The sequence below is a fragment of the Meriones unguiculatus genome, chromosome 11 (genome assembly GCF_030254825.1).
Source record: "Meriones unguiculatus strain TT.TT164.6M chromosome 11, Bangor_MerUng_6.1, whole genome shotgun sequence".
Lineage (NCBI taxonomy): Eukaryota > Metazoa > Chordata > Mammalia > Rodentia > Muridae > Meriones > Meriones unguiculatus.
In genome coordinates this window covers 10,924,434-10,948,871 of record NC_083359.1, presented here as the reverse complement: position 1 = coordinate 10,948,871, position 24,438 = coordinate 10,924,434, and the positions used below count along the sequence as shown (strand labels likewise).

At 45.2% G+C, this 24,438-nt stretch overlaps 1 protein-coding gene across 11 annotated transcripts in view; it reads right to left on the bottom strand.

Moving 5' to 3' along the window:
* The window catches only part of Tom1l2 (target of myb1 like 2 membrane trafficking protein), a 123,588-nt gene that overhangs the window by 48,234 nt on the left and 50,916 nt on the right, over positions 1–24,438 (bottom strand). For 6 of the 11 annotated variants that reach the window (XM_060363616.1, XM_060363617.1, XM_021639543.2 and 3 more), the window contains exons 2-3: positions 9,650–9,734; positions 2,101–2,179 (exon numbers count right to left, since the gene is read on the bottom strand). In XM_060363616.1, the coding sequence (XP_060219599.1) occupies positions 2,101–2,179; positions 9,650–9,734 (164 nt within the window). The remainder of the gene's footprint in view (positions 1–2,100; positions 2,180–9,649; positions 9,735–24,438) is intronic. The other 5 variants (XM_060363611.1, XM_060363613.1, XM_060363612.1 and 2 more) reach the window with 1 other exon arrangement.

Sequence of the window (24,438 nt, the reverse complement as noted above, 5' to 3'; positions counted from 1 at the left end):
TTCTCTGAAATTGGAGTTACACATGGTTGTGAGCCATCATGTGGGTGCTGGGAACCAAATCCAGGTCCTCTCCAAGAACAGCCAGGTCTCTTAACTGCTGAGCCATCTTTCTAGCCCCATAACCACAAGTTTTATTTAGCTAAGGAGAATTTCCCTTTCTTAATCTCTGACTGTACCTAATTCAAGAGTTCTCATTCTCAGGGACCCATGGGGGCCAACAAGAGAAGCTAGAGAGGTTTCTTTTTCCCTAGGTATGTTGCAGGTACCTTTTCCTCTGGGTTTTCTACTCATTCTCTACTCTTGTCATGGCTGCTGAGCTCCTGAACCCTTCTTTCCTGAGGGGCAGGTGAGGACCAGCAGAGCAGGAAGCTCAGGAAGTTGTCCTGGGTAAAAATAACTAGAAACAGGAGCAGGCTGTGGTCAACCCTGGGCTCTGCTTCTCTTTTTAGGGAGTCCATGGACAGGATACTCTTTTCTCCCTCAGTTTTCCCACACAGCAGACCTTAAGGTCAGTGTGCCCCATCCTAGCCTTGGAAAATAGCCGGAGCACATGTGCATGCGGCAGCCCAAAGCCTTTATGTGTAGGAGGCACAGGAAGTCCTCTCTATCAAGGCCATGTCAGGCCACCCTTCCAAAAGGGCTCTTGGCAAATCTGACTTTGTGGGTTTAAGGGGATGAAACACAGTGGCAACTTTTGGAGATACAGCCAAAACCCATGGAATAAACAAGGGGAAGCTCTAGGCAATGAGAAGCAGATGTTAGCTCTCAGGATCTCTAGCTCCACGGGATAAATACTAACAGCCTAGGCAGGGACAGACGTACAGCTTGGAGAAGGCCACAAGGAAGGAACAAGGCTGACAGAAACTAAAAAGTGAAGCCATCGTGGCAGACATAAAATCATGCCAAGTGTGCCAGGCAGGGACCTAGCTACAAGGACAACAGGTCTGCATGCCCACAGGCCTCCCAGGGGGGGTTGCAGAAAAGACCTGGCCATGAGGAGGGTCAAATGATGGCTGCCAGCTGATGCTGGAGGGAGGCAAGGACATGCAGTCACTTTAAAAAGCTTTACCTACAGTGGTTGCCATGAAACTGGCACAAAGAGGGACAAATGCCAGAGTCACCTCCCCAGTGATGCATGTCACGGCTCTGTGCTTCATTCTGGGCTCTACCAATGCTGAGGTTAAAAATAAAATAAAATAAAACTTCCACCTATTTCTCAACTGACTTTTCTTCTTTGCTATGCAAATCCCAAGCCCCTGGCTGAGAAAGCTTTTCTGTTAAGCTTTGGACTTTATTTGGGGTGCAGAGGAGATCACAGCAGCTCTTCTGCTTTACGAGAAAATATGTTATGGCAGTTTGGAATAAATAACCCACTTTTCCACACCTACAGAAGTTGACATGGTGACTTGTTACAGTTTCTATTAAAAAGTCACTGTGGCCCAGATTTTATAGCATCTGAAAAACTGTTAGCTTTCAAGACAGAAATAGCACCTCAAATAACCTTTTTAGTTCTCTATATCTTAAGGAAGGGCACAATTTTTATCTATTTGCCCTGAAAGGAGTCACTTGGCTGACTTTTTCAAGAACCTTTGAATTATTTTCATTTTTATCCCAAACAAAAGACCATTCTGTGATGGTGCACCACAGCTTGATGCTTCTCTAGCTGTGAAGTGCTCCAAAGCCCCTCCGAGCCCAAACGCTCAACTGTAAGAAGGTAGCGGTAAACATCTCACCAACATCTGCAAAGCTCCATCCTGGGCAGATGTTGGGCGGATAAAGGTGAACAACTGTATAAACTGACTCCCATCATCTCAAGTAGACTGGTAGCAGGAACAAGAGAGATCTGTCCTGGCCTCTGGCTCTTCCATCCTGAGCTTCTACCCACGGTTGCTGGGTACAACAGTGTCATCCACATTTTAGCTTCTGATATACATCTTCCCCATTTAAGCTTGCCTCCTGCATCAAAGGTGGAAGCTGCTGCTGAACCATGACAACACAGGCTACATGCTAGAAGCCCATGTGAGTGGACAGAGGGGGTCCTGGGAAGAGTAAACCTGTGCTAGGTGTCCTAAGTTTTCCCTCCCAGGAAACAATACTCACCGTGAGGGCCAACATCACTTCTCTGTAGTTTCGGTTCCCACTGAGCCGCTTCTTTAGAGCTCGAATGGCATCCTTTGGTCTGGCAAAAGGACAGACAAACTATGATCCTCACAAGCCTCATGGGGCACAAGCCCAATGTCAACTAGCATAGGTATCAAGGTTGCTCACTGTACCATGTTTGTAAAAGACTGGAGGGGTGAGGAGGAACATTTACAAGAGGAAACAAGGCTAATTACATCACAGCCTTTATGCAGCTGCAAATAAGAATAAAGAAATTTCTTGGACATTTTCACAGACCAAACTCAAAAGACATATACCTAAGAATAAATAGAATCAAGGACAAAAAAATAAATTACATGATTGTCTCAATAGATGGGGGGAGAAGCCTTTGACAAAAAAAAAAATCCCTGAAAAAAGAAGAAATACAGGAACAACAAAATAAAGGCTATACATGTGATAAATCTACACATAATATCATACTAAGCAGGGAAACCAGAAAACATTTCCCTTAAAGTCAGTATTGAGAAAAGGATGTCTACACTCTCTGGACTTACTCAGTATAGTACTTGAATTCTCAAAATGAAACAAAGTAGACACAAATGGTAAAGGAATAAGTCAGATTATCCTATCTGTGGATGATATGATCTTATATGTAAAATCATGAGCCAGGTGCGGTGGCTTACACCTTTAATTCCAGTACTTGGGAAGCAGAGGCGGGTGGATCTCTGTGAGATGGAGGCCAGCCTGGTCTACAGAGTGAGATCTAAGCCAGCCAGGGCTACACAGAAAGATCCTGTCTCAAAAAATAAAAAAAGACCCTGAAGACTGCCTTAAAATGTTTAGACCTTATAACACTTTTAATAAAGTATCAACATTTAAAAATCTGATAAGGCAATGATGAACATGCTAAGAAAAAAATAGTACAATTCTAATCACAGTAGTCTTAAAACAGAAATAGCCCTAACAATGAAGCAAGCAATGATCTCTACAATAAAAACACTGAAGAAAAAAAATTAAAAGAACTTCCATATTCATGTATTATCAGAATTAATATTGGGGAAAGGTTATATTGTCTAATATTATCTATAAATTCACTACAGTCCTGATCAAAATTTCATTAATATTCTTTGCAGAAACAGGAAAAATAATCCTAAAATTCATAGGAATCATAATAGGCCTCACTCAGGGCCTATTATGATTGCCAAAGCAATCCTGCAGGAAGAAAAACAAACAAAACAAAACAGAAAACCAATGCTAGACATATCAGAATTCTTAACTCCAGATAATACTGCAGAGCCTTAGTAATAAAAGCAGCACAGCACAAGGCCAAACACACAGAAGTATTACTGTATAGCCAGAATAAGCCCAACAAATACAGGACCCGATTCTTTATTTTCTTCTCTACGTAGCTGTCCTTGAACTCAGAGATCCACCTGCCCTCTGTCTTCCAAGTGCTGGGATTAATGGTGTGTACCACCATGCCTTGCCATCTGATTCTTGACAAAGATGCCAAAAACATTCATTAGAGAAAAGCCAGCATCTTCAACAAACAACCTAGGGAAACTCAATATCCGCATGCAGAAGGGTGAAACTCAATCTTTATCTCTCACTTTGCATAAAAATCAGTTCAAAATGGATCAGAGATCTTAAAATAAGTCCTGAAACAATGGAACTGCTAGTGGAAAGCTTAGGGAACACACTTCAAGAGACAGGCACCAGCAAGGAGTTTTAACAATTACGCTTAAAACATTTCTGTACAGCAAATGAAACAATAAGCATAGGGAAGAGACAGCCCCTAGAATGGGGGAAAATCTTTGCCAAATATACAGCTCATAGAAAAGTAATCAATCTAGAATATACAAATAAATAAATAAACATCAAAGAACCAAATCATCCAAATGACCTGAACAGACAGTGCTTAAAAGAAAAATTATAGGTTGGGTAGTGGTAGCGCACACCTTTAATCTCAGAACTTGGGAGGCAGAGGCAAGAGGATCTCTATGAGTTCAAAGCCAGCCTGGTCTACAGAGCAAGTTCCAGGATAGCCAAGGCTACAAAGAAAAATCCTGTCTCGAAAAACAAACAAACAAACAAACAAACAAACAAAGAAAACTATAAGCAACCAATAATTACATGAATAAATGTGTATCATGTTTAGCTGTGAGGGAAACAAGTTGAAACTACACTGAGATTCCATCTCACCTCAGTCAGCACTGATGAGAAAATAAACAGGGCCAATGAGACGGCTCGGGGGTGAAGGTGCTTGCTGTGCACACTGGCAGGTAAGTTCAATTTCTGGACTCCACATAAAGGAGGAAGGAAAAAATATACTCCAAAAAGTCATCCTCTGACTTCCAAAGCTCACTAAGGAATGTATGTGTGACGTACATACACAATACTAACAATAAATTAAATTTAAAATTAAAAGTAATACAAAATGCTAGAAAGGTTGGAAGGAGAAGGAGTCATGACGTGCAGGTTGGAATTTAAATTAGTTTACTATGGGACTCGGTAGCAAGGCTCTTCACAAACAGAAACCAGACCACCCCCAGGACTCAGCCCTTGGCCCTCACAGTGGGCTCCAGCCGCCAAAGGGCACACGGCTGGCCTTGGTGTTACCTTAGGCAAATGTTTGGGAAGTCGGGGCCTCTCACTCCTGTGGTTCTAACATGTGTACCGTCTCACACATGAAAATGTCCTATCAAACATGCATAAAGTCAAGGCAGAGGAGGACGGATGCTCTGCTAACCAGCGTCATTTAGAGAGAAAGCCAGAGTAAGTAGCAAGGCGAGTAAGCTCTGGAAGAAAGCTTTAAAAAATTATTCAAATTGGAGCTGACAAGAGGCTTAGTTGTTGACAGCACATGCCGCTCTTGCAAAGGACGGGGGTATGTTTACTAGTCCCTACATCAGACAGCTCACAACCACTTACAACTCTACCTCCAGGGGATCCAGCCCTGCTGGACTCCCCGCATGCATATAGAATGCCCCCACACAGATATTACACACACACACACACACACACACACACACACACACACAATGAAAAACAATTTAAGACTCAAACCTCTTTTGTTTGTTTGTTTGCCAGAACAGGGTTTCTCTGTGTAGCTGTGGCTGTCCTGAAACTTACTCTGTAGACCACTCTGGCCTCATATGCAGACGTCCACCTGCCGCTGACTCTGGAGTGCTGAGACTAAATGTGTGCACCACCACCGCCTGGCAAGGCTCAAACTTCTTATTTTCTATTTCCAACTTAAAACACAGTTGTTCTGCCTGAATTCTTGGCTCCTGAGTCAAACGGCTGAGGAGACAGAAATGAGCCCTAGACCAGGACTTCTACAGTATGGGCGATTTCCAACAGGGATGCAGATTATAAATATAGCATTTCAGCAGCTATCCGCTTGGGTGGGCTGGGCTGAAGAAAACAGGTAACATAATGGTTAGAGAAGACTAACCATTCCTCTCTGCAGGCTCTGCTCACCACTGTTCCCAGGCAGACAAGTTACACCCTCTCTCTTGGATTTCCATGATGAGAAAACCAGACACTACCTGGAGGACTGTGTATTTCTGGCTAACAGTACGTCAGCATTCCCAGATTATGGGTGGAGGCCAATCAGATAGCAGGCAGGCTCTGGTTAGGTTTAAGCTGAAAATCCCTTCCCAGGTGCTATGCTTCAGGAAGTGCTACCGGCAAGTAGAGAGAAGCCTTTCTTTCTGCTGATCTGAGGGAGAAGTGTCAGAGCAGAGCATCACAGTAGGCTGCAGGAATCACAGGACTTAAAGAAGCTACCAAAGGCTGAAGGAACGACTGCTGAGTCAAGGGCCACAATCGGGAAGGCAGGCAGGATCAAGGGAAACGTGGGCTTGTGTGAGGTGTGCCAGGCCCCAGGGGTTCTCAGTAGAAAGGTGAGGACCCCATGGGGCAGTCCTGTGGGCCTCAAAACCAGTCTCTGGCCACCCACACCCTTCTCAGACTCCAGCCCTTCTCTTAGGCAGTGGGGAGCTCTTCGGTGTCTCTCAAACAGCTGCAAGTTATGTTTCCTGTCACAGCGTCTCTCCTGAACACACACCCTCAGCAACCATCCTCCATACTGCATTTACTGGATCTCCCACGTTACTCTAGGTTGAAGGCTGTAGCATAAGGACTCGGTAAGCCAGGAACAGTCAAAATGGTTGTAAAATGATCCAGATCGTTGAAGCCTGCCTAGTATCTGATTGTTCCACAATACACCTACTGTGTGTGTGTCTGTGTATTTCTTATTCCTCTAATCTTTACTGTAATTCTATGAGATGGGCACTATTGACAAATCATTGATGAAGCTGAGGCAGAGAGGGAGTTGGGTTGTGTAAGTGAGTGGTGACATAAACTTCTAGTCCAGGTAGATGGCGCCAGCTCCCCCTCCCCCAATCCACACTACAATACTTCCTATGCACGCAACACACACACTGCTCTCCAGCCTAGAGGCTCCGCCCTCTCTCTGTCATCCACCTGCCTTGTCTTGCTAATATCCTGGTATCCTATAAGAGTCTACTGAAGTGTCATCTCCTTCAAAAGGGCTTTGCTGCTGACAGCCCCCAGGCTGGCTGGGAGTCCCTGCACATGTCTGTCTCTGTAGCTATATGCATCTTTTCTTGCTCTGTTTCTTTGTCTCTGTCTGGTCCTTGTCATGCTGTGTTATGATTGTATTTAGATGCTTGCATTTCTCATCAGACTGCCTTAGGGACTTCATTAATTCTTTACACACTTTAAAATATTTATTAAGAGCTGATTATGGAGCTGAGATGTGGCTCAGTTGGGTAGAGTGCTTGCTTAGCATACACAAAGCCCTGGGTTTGATCCCTAGCCCTGCATAAACCAGGTGTGATGGTGCACACCTGTAATCCCAATACTCAGGAGATAAGGCAGGAGGATCAGAAAATCAAGGTCATCCTCCTCTAAAGAGCAACTTTGAGGTTAGTCCCTCTCACACAGAGAGAGAGAGAGAGGGAGAGAGAAAGAGAGAGAGAGAAACAGAGACAGATAAACAGAGGAGCTAATTATGTGTAAACTGTCACACACAGAGAGAGAGAAACAGAGACAGAGACAGAGGAGCTAATTATGTATTAACTGTGTTGTGGAAGAGACAAAACAGTGAGTGTGATAGAGAGGAATTCTTGCCCTCTTCAAGTGCACAGACTAGCAGGCTGTTGGGCAAGACAGACACTAAAAGGCATCACAGAGATCTGAAGCCCAGTGTAATACCACACAATATGACAAGTTAAGAGGGAAGGGGCCAGAGGAGTAAAATTTGTGTTGTGATCCAGTAACTGAGGGGAGCCACCTAGAGGCAGGGAGACTGGCTCAGAGAAACAAGAGGAGCAGCACTCAGGAGGGAGAGCCAGTGAGTGTGCTTTGTTTTCGCTTTCTCCATGTGGGAGGGATTTCAGCACACACATTACAACAGAGGCAAGCACAGACTCTTCAAGAGTCACCATCCTGTCATTCCAACACATGAACAAGAGGTCAGAGCTCTGGGAATGCATAACCGGCGCTCCAGGAAGCTGTGGCTGAGAAGCAGGTCCCTGGTTGCTCACAATTTGCAAGGGACTTACATTTTCTAGAGGGAAGAAGATCCAGGAGTTCTTAGACTTTCTGCTCTCAACACTTAGATATTTGACTGGGGACAAAAAAAAGAATTCAAGGGGCTGGAGAGAGGGCTCAGAGGTTAAGAGCACTACCTGTCTTTTCAGAGGTCCTGAGTTCAATTACCAGCAACCACATGGTGGCTCCCAACCATCTATCATGAGATCTGGTGCCCTCTTCTGGTGTGCAGGCACACATACAGGCAGAACACTGTACACATGATAAATAAATAAATTTAAAAAAAAAAACAGATTTCAAGGAGCTAAAAAAAAAAATTAGTGAGGCTAAAGGACCTGAAAAATGGCTGCAAAGGTGTGTAATTAAGGGTTTTATGTTAAAAACTTAAGACTACTCTGGAAGGAAACCTGAATCAGGAGCAGAGGGAAGAAGTAAATGCATTCCTCTTCAGGGGAAAAGTGCAGATGAGAATTGGACCTGAGCCATGCTTCCAGTCTGCTTCCCAATACTCCCTCTTCACCATGTGACCTCGAGCCACCTGGACCCCCTTCTTAAGCTACCTTGAGTACAAGTCACACTGTTCCAGAAGCCAAGCTCAAAGCTGGCCCCTCTAGAAGGCAACTGCAGCACTTCTCCTTTGGAGACAGCCATACGTGGGCACAGGCTGGGCCACAGCTCCCCGGCATTCCTAGGCAAGTCCTAGTGTGGGAACCACACATTCACCTTAGCTCAGATCTAGATCTGTTCTCTGCCTGCTCCACCTCGGCACTAGGAGCTCCATCCTGCTGTCTGTAGGTCCCAAACCTTGGTGTTATCTTTGACATTTCCCTCATATTCCAGACCAGCAAATGCTATTAGCTTTAATTTCTGAATCTCACCAGAATCTAATGATGCCTCCCTCGTCCTTACCACCAGTTAAGTCCAGCTTACATCATCAGTCTACAAGAGGATGGCCGTAATAAATCACTACTGCTTTACCTGCTCCATCTTTGGCCTGCCCTGGTGAGCCCATTTTGAACATGGATGACCATTCTTGATTAAAGGCAGACCATACCATCTCACTGCCCAGTTCCTCCCAAGAGTTCCCTATAGTGCTCAGCCCACCTGAACAGCTTATGTGGTTTGTCTTGTTCATAGTTTGCCTCCTGTTCTAATCTTGGAACCTCCCCAAGAGGTGAAATTGTGTCCCACTCACTGCTGCACCCCTCATATTTACAACAGTGTCTGCAAAAGGCAGGCACTTTGTAAGCATCTGTCAAATGAAAGCAGGACTGACTTGAGAGGACGAGCAAGCAACTATCAATATACAATACCAATATACAAGCCTTGGGCTGCCTGAGTCCCAGATGGTCTCCTTGACACTCTGGAGTTAACAAGAACATAGTAAGAGTAAATGGGTGTTTATGGTCTGGAAGAAACCCTAAATCAGAGTACTCTATAAGAAATATGGATAGAGTAGAGCTGGAGAGAAGGAGCGGACACAGTACACAATAACACCGAGAACCGATTCAGCAGAGCACAGAGTCAAGCAGGTGAGGCTGAGTCCACCCACGCCAAACATGCTCAGCTGCTCTGAGCCATGGGTGTCCCTCTGTCACTCCTTTGTCTGATGATTACACTCTGGCCTACTTCCATGACACCCTAGAAAGCATCCCAGGGTACGGATAGCTCCTGTGTCTTCAACAAGGAAGCAGGCTCTGAGGAGAGGTAGATGACATACATTTCTACTCATGGTTCAGAGCAGATGATAGAGACGTGTCACTCCTCAAACTGGAACACTGCTATGGGGATGCGGGGGAGCATGGGGTGGGAAAAGACAAATTACCAAATTTTAGCTCACTAACGTCACATCAAACAGACTGAAAATAATAATAACTTAAAAAAAAAACCTCCCCAGAGGTGAACCCGCCACACTGAACACTGACAAGCTATGAATGACACCGAGAAGTTTCCCAGGAAAACATACCCTTCCTCCGTCTCATTGATGATATCACAGATCTCCATGTTCAGTGTCCAGTCCTCGCTCTGCAGGGAGCCATCCGTTGCCTTCTCTGTGAAATTAGAAAGAAACTGCTTTACATTTCTCCTGGAATATGGGGCCCGGAAGGAAATGTAAAGAAACTGGAACCACCACTTCTGGGACTATTGCTTTCACAAGGGAACATCCAGGAAGCATGTAGCTCAAGGGCCAAGGTTGTCTAGTCTCTAAATCCCATAGCCAGGAGGCCTGAGGCACTAGAGCCCACAGATTCCAGAGCCAAGCCACCAAGCTAGAATACAGGCCCTACTAGTCATATGACTTTGGGAAAGTTAATTAACCTGAAGGCGCCAAACCTAGTTAAAACTATAGCATACATCCCATCAGAAAAAATAAGTAGCCTGATATGTATAAACCCTTAGAATACAGCCTGGCACACGGCTTGTCCTCCATAGATATCTGCTGCTATAATTATGAAAAATCAACTGCAGGAGTTAAAACTGCATCTCAGAAGATAAGAAAGAAGAAGGGACAATTCAGTAAGCATCTGCAGATGTGGTGTCATGGTTTGGGTCTTAGTTGTCCCCACACTACAGAAATCAGAGGCTAAGAGCCTGGTTACCAGCCTCTGGTGCCACTGGGAGGAACATGGTTTGGAAGAGGATTTGGGGAACTCTTTGCTTTCTGGATGCCACAGGGAGCTGTTTTGCTCACCCACATATTTGCTTTTGGACAGAGCCGATTGACCTTGAACTGACACCACCTGTCACAGTGATTCAGAGCTCAATAGCTGAAACACGCGGTGTTGAGGCCCTGACATGTAACGACCTTTTGATCACTTAGTGGAGAAAGGACAATCCTGGTATTGAAAAAATGGTCCTCAGGGCTGCAGGGAAGGTGGTTAAGGGCACTGGCTGCTCTTCCAGAGAACCCAGGTTCCATTCCCAATACCCACATGATGGATCACAGCCATCTATAATTCCAGTTCCAGGGTATCAGATGGCCTCCTCTGGCTTCCCTGGGCATGAGGCACACACATGGTACACAAATACACATGCAGGCAAAACATAATAAAATGATGGTTTTTAAATATGCAAAAAGAGGAAGTTGTACACTTTTCTTATACTATATTAACTCTAAACTGACTAAAGATGTGAACACAAGTGTTGAAAACTGTACAACTATTAGGAGAAAGCAGAGGAAGCTCCATGACACATGATTTGACATGGTCCTAACACTAATGCATAGGTACCCATTATGGAAAAATACAGGCACTGGACGAGTCAAAATTAAAAACTTTTGGGGCTAGAGCTGAGTGGCAGGTAACTGCCTTCCACAGGCAGTTGATCTCAGCACCACCAAACCCTGCCCCCACCATGCACTAAAGACATAGACAACAGAATAAAAAGGCAGTCTGTAGACTGGAAGAAAGTCTTTGAAAAATCATACACATGATAAAACAACATAAATGTCTAGAATATAAGGGACCTTGCAACTCAACAGAAACAACAAATACATATCTGAATGAATGAGAGAGAAAGGTTGGCAGACATCATGGTAGATGCCTATAATCCTATGGAGGTAGAAGCAAGGGGATCACGAGATTAATGCCAGCTTGAGCTACAGAATCTAAAAAACAACAATGAAAAAAAACCGGGAAAGACTCCAAATTGGCATTTTTCCCAAGAAGAAATATGAACATATTTATATTATTATATAATATTATACAATGACTATATAGCAAATAGATGATCAAATATATTTGCAGTAGAAAATATATTACATATGTATACACACACATATGCATATATTTGTTTCTAAATGCTTTGCCTCCATGTATGTCTATGTACCACATGCACACAGTGCCTGTGGAGGCCAGAAGAGGGCACTGGATCCCCTTCCACTGGAGTTACGGATGGCTGTTAGCTGCCACTTGGGTGCTGGGAACTGAACTCTGGTCCTCTGGAAGGGCAGCCAATGCTCTTAGCAACCACTGGGCCATCTCTCCATCCTGGCTATTATTTTTAAAACATAAAATAATTAAGTGTTGATAAAGATGTGGAGAACCTGGAACCCTTCTTCTTTATTGAGAATATAAAATAGTACAGATAGAAAATTGTACCATACAGAAACAGTATTGTGGATCCCCCCCAAAAAAAAATCCTTAAATTCTGTTTTGGGTGCCTCTTTTTATAAAGGCATGTGTATGCTCCTACTCAGAGCAGAATTGTCCATCATGTCCCCTACCATTGATAATGGCCTAAACCTCTGAAACTATAAGCAAGCCCCTAATTAAATGCCTTCTTTAACAAGAGTTGCCGTGGTCATGGTCTCTTCACAGCAATAGAACAGTGACTAGCACACAGCACTCACTGCTTTTCCAGAGGCCCCAAGTTTGGTTCCCAATACCCAGGTCAGGCAGCTCACAACTCCTACTTCGGAAGATCCAGTACCCTTTTCTGTCCTCCATGGGAATTTGTACTCAGAAACACATATTCATACCCAAACACACACACACAGATATATTTTAAACCACTCAGAAAGGAAGAAAAAGTATAGATAGCACAATGGACTCTGGTTGGAGAGAACAGAGAAGTGAAGATCACTGGGTTTGACAGGGAACATAAGACTCAGTGGGCTCAGGATTGGAGGTGGACTCTGGGTTACTTGATGCCTTTTTCCCCTGGGCTGTGAGCCCCATGATGGCAGGGACTGTGTCTCTGTCACCTTTTCCTGATGAAAGACCAGGAGTTAGACAGACTCCCCGGTAGGCAGACAGATAGGGAGAGGGTAAGGGTGGTGAACTTTCAAGGTAGCCAGCTTATCTCTCACCCTTTTGACTTGAGATAAAAACCCGGCAGCTTTTGTCTCTCACTAGCAGGCCCCTGTTGGTAGACTGTCTCAACAAGTTCAAGGCCAGATCAGGGCTTGTCACACAGTTCAAGACCAGATCAGGACATGTCACACAGCAGTTGCGGACCAAATCAACCATCCTATTTGCCTTCAAACTGTCCAACCCTAAAGTAGGGGAGGAAAAACTCTTCAGAAGCTTTAAAAGGCCCAGTCCTCAAGGAGAGACTGGATTTTTTGCTTTCCGAGTCTCCGCTCTGCATTGCAGAGGGTCTTTTTTCCCTGTGTGCTGCACAACCTCTGTGTTTCCTACCCACAATAAATGTCTTCCTTTAAGTGCTGATTCTCTTTGCAATACTTGAGATTTCTCTGCTGTTACCTCTTTCATTTCAGATTTTCCCTGCTCCTTAATTCTCTGGCAGAGAAAACAAGCCCATGAAGAAGAGCCCCTAGACTGTAACATCACCACATCGCTAAAGTCTAGCACTTGGGAGGTACGTAACCCATTTACATCTGATGAAGGCCTAGATTCACATTCTCGCCTCTATGTTAGTAGTCCTCAGCATTGTTTACACACATGACCATTCAGGGGAAGGTCTAGAACACACATACCCAGAGATTCTGATCTGATTAATGGCGGTCCTCAGCCTTTCTGAAAAACCATCCTGGGAAGCCTCATGGTAATGCAGAGGTCTGGCCAAGGTTAAAGATTAGTGTTGTAGGCCGCCCCCTGGGCTGGTGCTCTATAGCTGGGCAGTGAGAGGCCGACCTGGCACTTTCCTTAGGAGAGCAATCTCATTGCCCTGTATGCAGACTGTCACTGTGTGGTGAGGGACGTACGCGTCCTCCTCCGAAGTTCCTTGGCACAGAGTACAGGTGTTGAACCTCCTGGAGTGTGTGGCGCCCTCTGTTAGCACCCCGGCTGGACTGTCACTGTGGCCGTCTTAATTATCTCTCTTTCCTTAGCTTCCAACACAGTATGCGGCATATCTCAGGCTCTTGTCAATCTTGAGAGAATGGCGCTTGGACCATGGGGCTTTACTTTGCCTTCAAGCTGTAGAAAGGACTGTGTTGTAGCCTGCAGCCTGCCACTTTGTGAACCTTCTTCTGGCTCTGTTTTCTTCCTTTTAAGAGAAGGGGCTGTATAAAAAGACAGCCCAGAAAGCAGGACTAAGAAGTTTAAGTTTACCCTCTTGACTCTTCAACAGAAATGGAACTTCTACGGTGAGCATTCACAGAGAACGTCATGAAGGTGAAGCAGGAGGCAGTAATGGCTGAGTGGAAGACTTGCTTCAAAGAGGCTATCCCTGCCGCACTGAAGTATCAGTAATCCAGAAAGTTCATTGCATATTACTGACCCATTACCCAATGAGTTTCCTACCCATCAAACCCCCATTTTCTTCTTTCTTCAGCTTGGCCTGGAGCACCCTGAATGCTATTTCTTTGTTCTGATAACTCTGGGCTACTGCCCACACTTGCTGACTGGGGAGATAATTTGGCTGTTTTCTTCTCTAGACTCACCAAAAGAATGTCGCTGAATGCAAAATGCTAAACCAGTGCTCTTTTGCCTTCTAGTGCTGGCGCCTCAGAAGTCTGTATATTTAGCATCCAAGTGTAGATATGGCAGCCAAGAAACCAACCCACTGTGAGCTCCTCTCAGCAGGGCTGCCTTAGGACTGCAAGCATGGGAGGGGTGGGTAGGCAAGAAGACCATGCTCCAGAGAGTACGAGCACTGCTGTCGGGGTCAAGGTGTGAGGGAATCCTGGCCCAGCTCCAACACCAGGTTGGAAGTAGTCCTTTCTGAATGAAGCAAATTCCATGGCAACAATATTAGGATGCTAGGGTGGGGTATGTATCTGATTGCTTCATTCTGTTCATTCCAGCTCCTGGCCATTAGCACAGCTTCAGGGAGTTCAACATTTCACAACCACAGTCACTGTGGTGTCAGTGTTTATCCATCCCAGCTCGTGGCTGGCACGAAGGATTTATCCATTGCTCCCTGGAGGACTGCTTTCTACCATTGTACCAAGTTTTATTTTAGGATTTGATAATTTACGTGTCAAAAGAAATGAACTTTGCTCTCCTCTAGCCTGGAGACCAGACTAAATAAGGGAGGCCACAATGAGTGGCCTCAGTCCCAGAATCAGTCAGACACAACTTTGTTCCCATTTGATAGAAATTCTTTTATGAAAAAGGAAAATAAGAATTGATTGAGCTGCATTGTCAGCCTTGATTCTCTCCTCTGGCTTCAGCAGGTGTGGCTTTCCAAAGAAGCAGGAATCAAAAAAGGATTCTTTTGGGGTTGGTTCCTTATAATCAAAGTGAGAGTATCATTCAGCTGGAAAACTCAAAACCCCAGTAACTGAAATAAACGTGCTGACCCTGAGCATAAGTCGCCATGCCTTTGAACCCCTTGCTGGTATTATTATAGGAAGGGAGAGGGTGAGCATAAGGTTAATGGATTCTGCTGCTAAACCAAACTTAGAAATAATGTTTCACTGATTTAGTATTTCCTCTATAAAGCCTCCCAAGTCTGTGTCCTCTGTGGCTTCACCAAAGAGCAGCCTTGGTGAGGATAGCCCAAGTTCTGGGAGGCACTGAAGTGCTGCCCAGGTGGCCTCTCTCCTGGCCTGGCTGCCTTGGGAAGGTCAAAAGTGCAGGCTCAGGCAGGTGAGCTCAGGCAGCTGCAGGGGCAAAGCCACAGATGAGCCTCTTCTGTGTGTGAGCCCACAGTGAGGTGCGGGGAAGGGCACCTTCAAAGAAGGTGTTCAGAGTCAGCCAGTGTGGCAGGAAGAGCTGGGACTGGATACTCAGATCACTTTATGGTGAGGCTTTGTGAACTGATCTTATTCTGCCTCTGGAGAGCCCTGAGCTACACTGGGACTGAGGCCTGTACCTCTCCAGAGCCTCTGCCCTCACTGTCTGCTTCTCTAGCTCAAAATGATGGGGGCTTCATATCACTCTTTCTTGTGTAAGCTCTACCTGTCCTTACTGGCATGGCACTCACTGCCCCAGCTGCCTTCCTACAAGGCTCTGATTCCCTTGACAGGCCCAAAGCTCCTACTTCCTGGCCTTGAACTCTCTTTCCTTCATACATGACATGGGTAGAGCAGTGCAGACAGAGCACCAGACGGGCCCATCTGGCTCTTAATCTTACTGATGCTAAAGTACTTTTTCATCCATCCCTCATCTTATATACAAGGATCCAACATTGCCTGCCTCTGTGCCTGCCACACTTGTGCCTTCCGTGGACCCTGGTTAAGACCGTCTCAAACTCCTATATAGTTCTACCATAAGAAGGGACAGAGTCCCACTATTTGTGAGTGACTCTGCTTTGCCTGGGGGTGAAGGTGCTATCGGTACCGCACACAGTGAAAAAAGAGAGCGAAAAGATGGAAATGCTCTTTTTGGAAAAAATGGTGATAACTAAAACAATTACTCTTTTTGGCCCAGTGAATGCAGCTGTGCAAATGTTTTAGGAACTAGCTATATATCCTTGCAAGTGTGCTTGTAAGCACACAGCTTTGATTTGGATGTGCAAATTCTAATCATAGGTTAAAAAAAAAAAAAAAACAAGCGTCATGTCAAAAATAAGGACACATTAAAAAAAAAAAAAACAAAGACACGTCCTACTTATGTCATTTTTCTTAGGCCATTTATCTATCATGGGAGTGGCAGGACATGCCTTAGTTACATTTCTATTGCTGTGATAAAACACAACGACCAAAAGCAACATAGGGAGGAAAAGGTTTATTTCAGTTTATATCTCTCAGGCCACACTGAGGAAGTCAGGACAGAGACTCAAGGCAGGAACCTAGAGGCAGGAACTGCAGCAGAAGCCACGAAAAGAACCAGATCCTTGGTTTGCTTCTCATGGCTTGCTCAGCCTGCTTTCTTATACCTGGCCCAGGTGTGGTACCACCCACAGTGAACTAGCCCTTCCTCATCAATCATTAGTCAAGAAAATACCTGAACCTATGAGTTCCTTCCTCTCCAAATGACCCTAGCTTGTGCCAAGCTGCCAAACAAACAAATAAAAACAAAAGAAAAGAAAAAGCCTAGCACAGTAGAAGTGTGAATTATAGGAAACTTTTTTTAAAAAGTGGCGATGAGCCCTTTCTCATAAACTAAGGTAGAATGGGCAGCTTCAGAATTTTTCTAAGATGAACAACGCCACATCCAAACTTGGGTTTTGTTACCAGATGGAACAACATAGAGAAAATATCGAAGCCTTTGAAGCCAAACCAAGTTCAGTCATGTAATCCTGGCCTTGCAAATGTGAAGTAGAATCGTGTGTTTAGATTTGCATTTCCCTGGCGAATGGTGATGTTGAACATCTGCTCATGTGAACACATAGTTACCAGCCATTTTTGCATCTTCTTTGGAGAAGCCTCTATTAAAGTTCTTTGCCCATTTTTTTAATTGGGTAGTTTGGCTTTTTTTTTTTCTGTGGTTTGGTTTTGGAGTTTCTTTACATATTCTAAAGATTAATTCACTCTCAAATATATTCCTTGCATGTATTTCCTCCAGTTTTGTAGGTTGGGTTTTCATTCTTTTGAAAATATTCTTTAACACATAAAAGTTGTTTTTGTTCTTTGAGAGAGGATCTCACTTTACAGCACAGAATGACTAAGGATTTAGGACCCCTAACTCCTACCTGAGTGTTAGGATTCAGCACAGAATGACTAAGGATTTAGGACCCCTAACCTGAGTGTTAGGATTCTATAGTTTCTACACTACCACACTCAACCAAAACTGTTTTCATTTTCATAAAGCCACACTTATTTTTTTTCTTTTGTATTTTTGGTGTCATACCCAACAAATACTTGTTAAATTGATATGATTTTTTCCCCTGTTTTATTCTAAGACTTATAGTTTATACTCTTTTGCCTAGAAATTTAATCTATTTGGAGTATTTCTGTATATGGTATAAGATAAAGGCCTAAACTTATTAGTGTGTGTGTGTGTGTGTGTGTGTGTGTGTGTGTGTGTATGTGCTTCCATTCTCTCTCCAGAGTCCTTAGTAAAGATCATGGTTCTTCCCTGACTAAAGGATTTTGGCACCTTGTTGAAAATGTATTGAGCATATATGAGAGGGCTTGTTTCTGGGCTCCTTGCTTTATTCTGCCAATGGTCTGCATGTCAGCCTTTTGATCAGAATTACACTATTTGATTCTCTTACTTTATAGTATTTTGAAACCATGAAATGTGCATCTTCCAATTTTGTTCTTCAGGTTGTTTTGGCTACTTGCAGGTTCCTTCAGAGGTCATGAGAACTTTAGGTTAGATGTTTTTATTTTTATAAAAAAATGTGAGTGGCATTTTGATAGTGATTTCACCACCTCTATAAATCATTTTGGGCAGCATTAATATCTTTTTAAATTTAATTTTATATGCACTAGTGTTTTGCCTACATGTATGTCTGTGTGAGGGTATCAGATCCCCTGGAACTAGAGTTACAGACAATTCTAAGCTGCCATGTGGGTGCTGGGAATTGAACCAGTTGAGAGTAGCCATGCCCTTAGCCACTGGGCCATCTCTCCAGCACCCGATCATTAGCATCTTAATAATGTCTTCCCCTCCATTTAATAAAAATTATCTGTCCATTTACTTGTTGTCTTTAATTTCTTTCAGCAGTATGTGTCTGTGCATGTGCTCTTGGTTTGTTTGTCTGGATGTCCTGAGACAGTCTTGACATGCTGCTCAGGCACATCCAAGCAACTCCACAAAGAGCTCCCTTAGCAGAAGAAGCCCCTAGACTTGGCTTGGTTCATCTGCAAGGTGAAGGAGCAGCAACAGCACAATTTTATTTATGAATCTAAATATTTAAACCCCTAGAGTGTTTAGAACCAACTGGGAAGAAGAGCTGTACTTCCTAGCCCTTGGAAGTAAGAGGAGGGAGAGGCGGTGCTGTTGCTAGTCCCCACAGCAGCCTCTTACCCTCAAAGCTACTGACTGAAATCTTCAAGGACTGCACACTCATCCCTTTAAATAGAAAAACAGAAGAGATGATGAAAATTCCTGCTTACCAAGCACACAACTTCCAGCTCCAGCAGCCCTCCCTGTCCCAGCCTCTTGAGCATCTGTGCAAACAACCATACCTGGCTTCTTGAAGCAATATTCTGCAGTTCACAGTATACAGCCCTCCCCAAGCCCCGACAAAGTGTCATTTCAGAGCTAGCATTCCTGCAGTGGGACAGGAGGTAGAGACGGAGTTGCCAGAAGCTCAAAGCCCGCGGGCCAGCTGGAGTATTCAGTGTGACAGAAACGAGAATCTGCCTCAACAAGATGGCAGGAGAAAACCAACTCCTGAAAATTGCCCTCTGACCTCTACATGCACAGTGTGGTATACACATGCCCATGTTCACACACACACACATGCACAGTTGTTTTATTCTTTATTGAAAAACTATTAATAGTCAAATAAATCACATTTCGAAAATTCTATTAATAAGAAATAGCCCCAAGAGCACTGACGTTGCTGGCAGAGGAGGAACACACTTGGCACTGTACTTTTCTTAAATATATGTGACAGAGGGCTGGCAAGATGGCTCACTGGGTAAAAGTGCTTGCTAACAAGCTTGAGGACCCGCATGCTAAGAGGGAACAGACTCCTAAGTTGTCCTCAGCCCTTTCCCACAAATAAATAAAATTTAAAAATATGTGACACAATGAAATCCAATTTACTAGCTACAACAATTCAAAACCTTTTCAGTATTTTCTTGAGATTTAAAAGTTTACTGTTAGCCTGGCGTGGTGGTGTACACCTTTAATCCCAGCTCTCAGGAGACAGAGGCAGGCAGATCTCTGTGAGTTAAAGGCCAGCCTCATCTACAAAGAGAGTCCAAGACATCCAAGCGGCCATAAACAGAAACCCTGTCTCGGAAAAAAAAAAAAAAAAAAGAAGAAGTTCATCACTGAGGTGTTTTCAAATGACCAATCAAGCGCTACTTGGTTAAAAGTCCACTTGTAGACTCATCTGATTGTAAAGAATCCCCACTGCTGTAAAAATTCTGCTCTCTTCCAAGGGAATCGAAGGCTGGGCTTCGGGTCTTCACAGTTTATCTTCCTCCAGTCGTCAGCCTCCACAGTAACCTATCCCCGCCACCCTTGGGCTCTCTGCCAGAGATGACAGGAAAGGCCCCAGTCCCATGGGTGTGATGGACCACTCTGAAGGACAGTCCCTTTGGAAACTCATTAACACCTCACAGAAAGCTCACAGAAAGACCCTTTGAGAAAAGCAGTCTTCTGTGCATTGATGGCAGCCATGGCAGGGTTTCTGAACTTCCAACATCTGTGAACCTAGCATTTAACTCTTTCTTTCCCATTTGGATGTCTCTGTTTCCTTTTCTTCCTTAACTGTCCTGGCTAGTATTTCCAATTCTTTGTTGAATAGTAGTAAGAGCAAGCATCCTTTGTCTACACAGAATTCACAAAACACAACCACACCACGAGAACACACAAATCAGAGGGCTCAGGTGAGCTCTATTCCACAGAATAGCAGAGTCTCCGCTGGAGGTGAGCACGGCAACCACACTGGGATCTGAGGCTCACCATTGACGGAGGGCCTTGCTCCAGCCTAGCCACTACAGAGCCCCACCTCACTAGAGGCCTTCCGCTGGACCACAGCACTTCAAGGGACAGCCATGGAGCTTTCCAGGCAACTCTGTGTTCTAAGAAGTTCTACCTTTTTCTGCTAGCCATGAGTACATACTCTGCCCCCTACCTAGACTTGAAGTTGAGGGTCTCTAGGTGGCTGATCTTGCTGGACATTGTGGCACATACCTATAATCCCAGCACTGGGAGGTTAAGGCAGAGGCATCACAAGTTCAAGATCAGCTTGGGCTACATAGAAAGCCTGTCTTACATTCTCTTCTCATGCCCTCTTCTGGGGAGACCGGCCCAGGCCCTTTAAAGTGAAGTGCTGAAGGAACTTCTGCAGAGGTCCCTGGGTGGCAGGCACTCAGCGAGGTCAGGGCACATGAAATGCACTTCATTTGTGCATCACAGTGGCAGCCTTGGACAGCAGTGAGCTCAGACTCTGCTGTTTTGGTCTTCTCCATGACTGGGATAACCCAGGTAGTCACCAGACCTTTCCCACATCTGTAAAATACGGTAACAACAGATTCCTTTCACACAGTTGCCTGAAGGGAAACTAAATACTATAGAGAAAACACCTGCCAGAGCCTCCACTCCCAAAGAACTGCTCCTCCACAGCCAAACTATGGGCTGATGCTTCTGTTACTATTGTTATCCGAAATGGGTTCTCCCTGCCAGCACCATTTCCTCTCTACCTCCTTCAGCACTCATGTATCACTACTGCCACCTACAGGTAAACAGTTCACCAGACTGGAGCACTCAGGAGCTCTCAGACACATTTTTTCCTGTTTCTGGGTTTCTGAGCCAGAAGGGCTCATGATGGAAGGCATAAAGGGCTCCCTTAGCAGGAAGAAGCCTCAGAACTTGGCTTGTTTCATCTTTCGGGTGAAGGAGCAACAACAGCACAGTTTTATTTAATGAACCTAAATATGGAACCGCCTAGAGGACTTAGAACCAGCTAGGAAAAAGAACTGTACTTCAGAGCCCTTGGAAGTGGGCAGGGGGTGGGAGAGAGGGCACAGTGTTGTCGTTAGTCCCTAAAACTAGACACTCCCTCCCCCACCCCTTGCCCTCAAAGCTTGCGATTGAAATCTTCAAGGAATGTACACCCGTCCCTTTAAATATCAGAAGAGAAGAGAGGATGAAAATTACCGCTTACCAGGCACACAGCCTCCAGTATGGCCACAGGATGGAACCTGGAGCCTGCGCCACGCTGAGTAACTGTGTGATGGCAGGGCCCATCCTCAGCTCTCCCATCAGTTTTTCCACCAACACCAGCTGTTTTACCCTCCCTGTCCTTTCCAGTCAGGTTTGCAGTTTCTAACGAGTGAAGAAAGTGAAGCCTAAGAAGTCACCTCTCCCTTGGTGGCCGGCAGGAGGCAGGAGCTTGACCACACGGCCCACATCCTCCTGGTGGACCTGGTCTTGTAACCTAACCTGTGCCCAAACGAAGAACAGCAGTGGCAAAGGAACAGACTGCCTGGAGCGCCGGCCCACAGCAGCTTCCTGATTCTGCAGATGAGGGCGCAAGAACAAGGGGGAGAGGTGCAGAAGGGCATGCTGGGCTGACCTTGTCCTTTCTTCCTTACTAATAGCATTCCTATCTTAAAGTAATTTTAGATTTACTGAAAAAGTTGCACCAACAGTCCCAAATTTCCATCTCAGTTTCCTCCCACGTCAGCATGTTACATAATCATTGTGCATCTGTCAAAACTTAAAAAGTGAACACAGTGTAGTATTAGTAGCTAAACTCCAGATACTACTCAGATTTCTTCAGCCTTTACTCTGTATTTTTGTGCTGAATCCAACGCAGAATACAATATTCCAGTTAGTTTTCACCCTTTTAACACTGTTCTGTGTTCTTTAAAGCCTGACAAACCCACAATCTCACCAACTTGCTTTCCTGCCTAGAGAGTTCCATCCCGCAGGCTGCTGTGTGTGAGCCAGGATTCCACAGGGCCTCATTAGGGCATCACATTCACCCCTACCCCAAACAAAGAAGCCCTTCAGGCCAGCCCAACAACAGAGAAAATAGGAGCTTGTTAGCCACACAGGCCCAAGGCTGCTGACCCAAGTTCTTTTATAGCTGGAATTCCCTTAAGGGGAATCCGCAGATTTAAAATGCGTGTGGGGTATGCTCTCCAGGTGCGGAGTCACGGGTCTGATATGTTCCTTTCTTTGTTCTTAGCAGAATATGTTATGTGCGGAGTAAATGAGTACGGAAAGGAACTAGGGAGGGCTGGGATGGAAACATACTGTGGCCACCGTCACCGCCACCAGCTACCACCAGGAGAAGCCAGCAAGCCAGCAGAAGGTTCATGGCTGCTCTCTCCTGTTGACTGAGAAGACATGAGACCTCTGGGACCCACTGCTCAGGTAGAGCTCTGGCTTAACTCTAGCAGATAGCTTGGCATGGGAGTGAGGGACATCCCAAACATCTTTTCCACTTCTCCTCTTTCCCCTGCAGAGTGCTTGGCTACCAAGTTCTCCCTCAGAATGTCTCTCAGGCCTATGTACCTCACCCGTGTGCCCAGTGGGCACCAGATATCCTAATTACAGTCTCCACTCAGGGGAGTGAATATTACTATTCCTTGGGGAAGGAAAATATAAATGGCTACACAGAGACCTTCTAGTTTAAGTCTGAAACATGAGCTAAAGGGCTAGTGTAGAGTCCAGTGTTATAGTGCTTTCCTGACAAGGCCCTGCGTTCATCCCAGCACCACACAACGAACTAACAAAACACATGAAACTGAGAGGCCTCTCCCTGCCAGGCACTGTTAGGCTAACGGGAATAGTAAGGTGGAGCCTACGCCCTTAAGGAGTTTAGCCAGATCACAAACCTACAAGCAGACAGCTAGGACACCAGGGACAAATGTTAGCATAGGGTATACCCAAAAGTAGTCCGACAGTCTGAAATAAGAATGATTTGCAATGATAGAGGGAGAGGAGGCACATATAAAGGTGGAAGAACAGGAATTTGGAGGACAAAGCAGGTGGGGGCAGGTGGGAGGATGAGGGGTTGGTGGGTCAGAGCAGAGCTGTCTGAGAGGCAAAGTGAGGGCCAACTTGTAAGAGTCCTTTCACTTTCTGCAGTCTGGGGCTTTTCAATAGGAGTGCTGTGACAAATCCTTCTGGGAACAGCTTGGGGGCTGTACCAAAATACGGATTGTGAGCAGGAAGTGTTAACTGGAGTTAGGGTCAGAGCTGGGCCCCAGCAGCTCTCTCAAGCCAGTCTCATCCAGTGATCCTCAATAGGCTAATTATAGAGATAAATAATAATGAAAAGCAGAGAAAGGAGATTTATTCAGTGTGGCCACACTGGGAAGAGGAACTAATAAGAGGTCCAACGACACCCCCTCAAGCCCATCTGCACAGTCCTAACAGAGGCTTCGGCCTAAATAGAGAGCAGAAGGTATACCCAGCTAAGCAGTCCTTATCAAGGTGTGATCTTGCCCACTGTGTCTTGGCTTATTTTCTGCAGAGTGGTCTGACAAGTTATCAGAGCTGTGTGAAGTCTCTTCCTGAGTGCCAAGTTCTTCCTCTAGCTGGCAGAGGAGGCCTTTTCTCTCCCCAGCTTCACATTCCTGATAGCCAAAGGGAGAGGTACAAATGTCTCTTGAGCATACTTCTGCTCCCTTCAGGACAGGTACAGAAGCAGGGACGTCATCACTGCTTGGTGAAGTGCGCACACTTAGTGCGGGTCTGCACACTGGTCGAGGGCATGGTTTTTAATCTGATAGACCGGGAAGCAGCCAGGCTCACTGTGAAGCAGGGCACATTTCATACACTTGCCAACTCAGGCTAGTCATCAAAAGGTGGGCATAACAGGAAAACCGCCTCCGAGTACAGCAAGCGAACTAGTGATACAAATATGAAACAAGGAATACAGCAGGGTGCAATAAATAGGAACCACAATTATTGTGTTTTTTTTGGGGGGGGGAGAGAGAGAGGGCTGGGGATCAACGCAAGCCAGTCAAGCATACCACCATTGAGCCTTTGCCCCAAATATTCCACAATATGGAGATATATCAACTTTTGGACCATTACAGATGTTATGAATGCAAGTGGATCTGGGGGCCAGGGAGGCTGGGAATTATAACCAAGACACTGAATGTCTTAGACAAGCACCTGCAACTGAGCTCCAATGAGCCACACTTTCTGTCTGTAGGGACTGGATTTGAGGAAAGATGAATTCAAGAGAAAAAGGCTGTGATGTTTCCAAGGCTTTCAATGTAGCCTCTAGTGGAAGAGAGGGTAGCTGCCCAGACTCCCACCAAGGGAGTGGGCAAAGAAGCCTTCACTGTGCTCTGCTGGCCAGGGACTAACC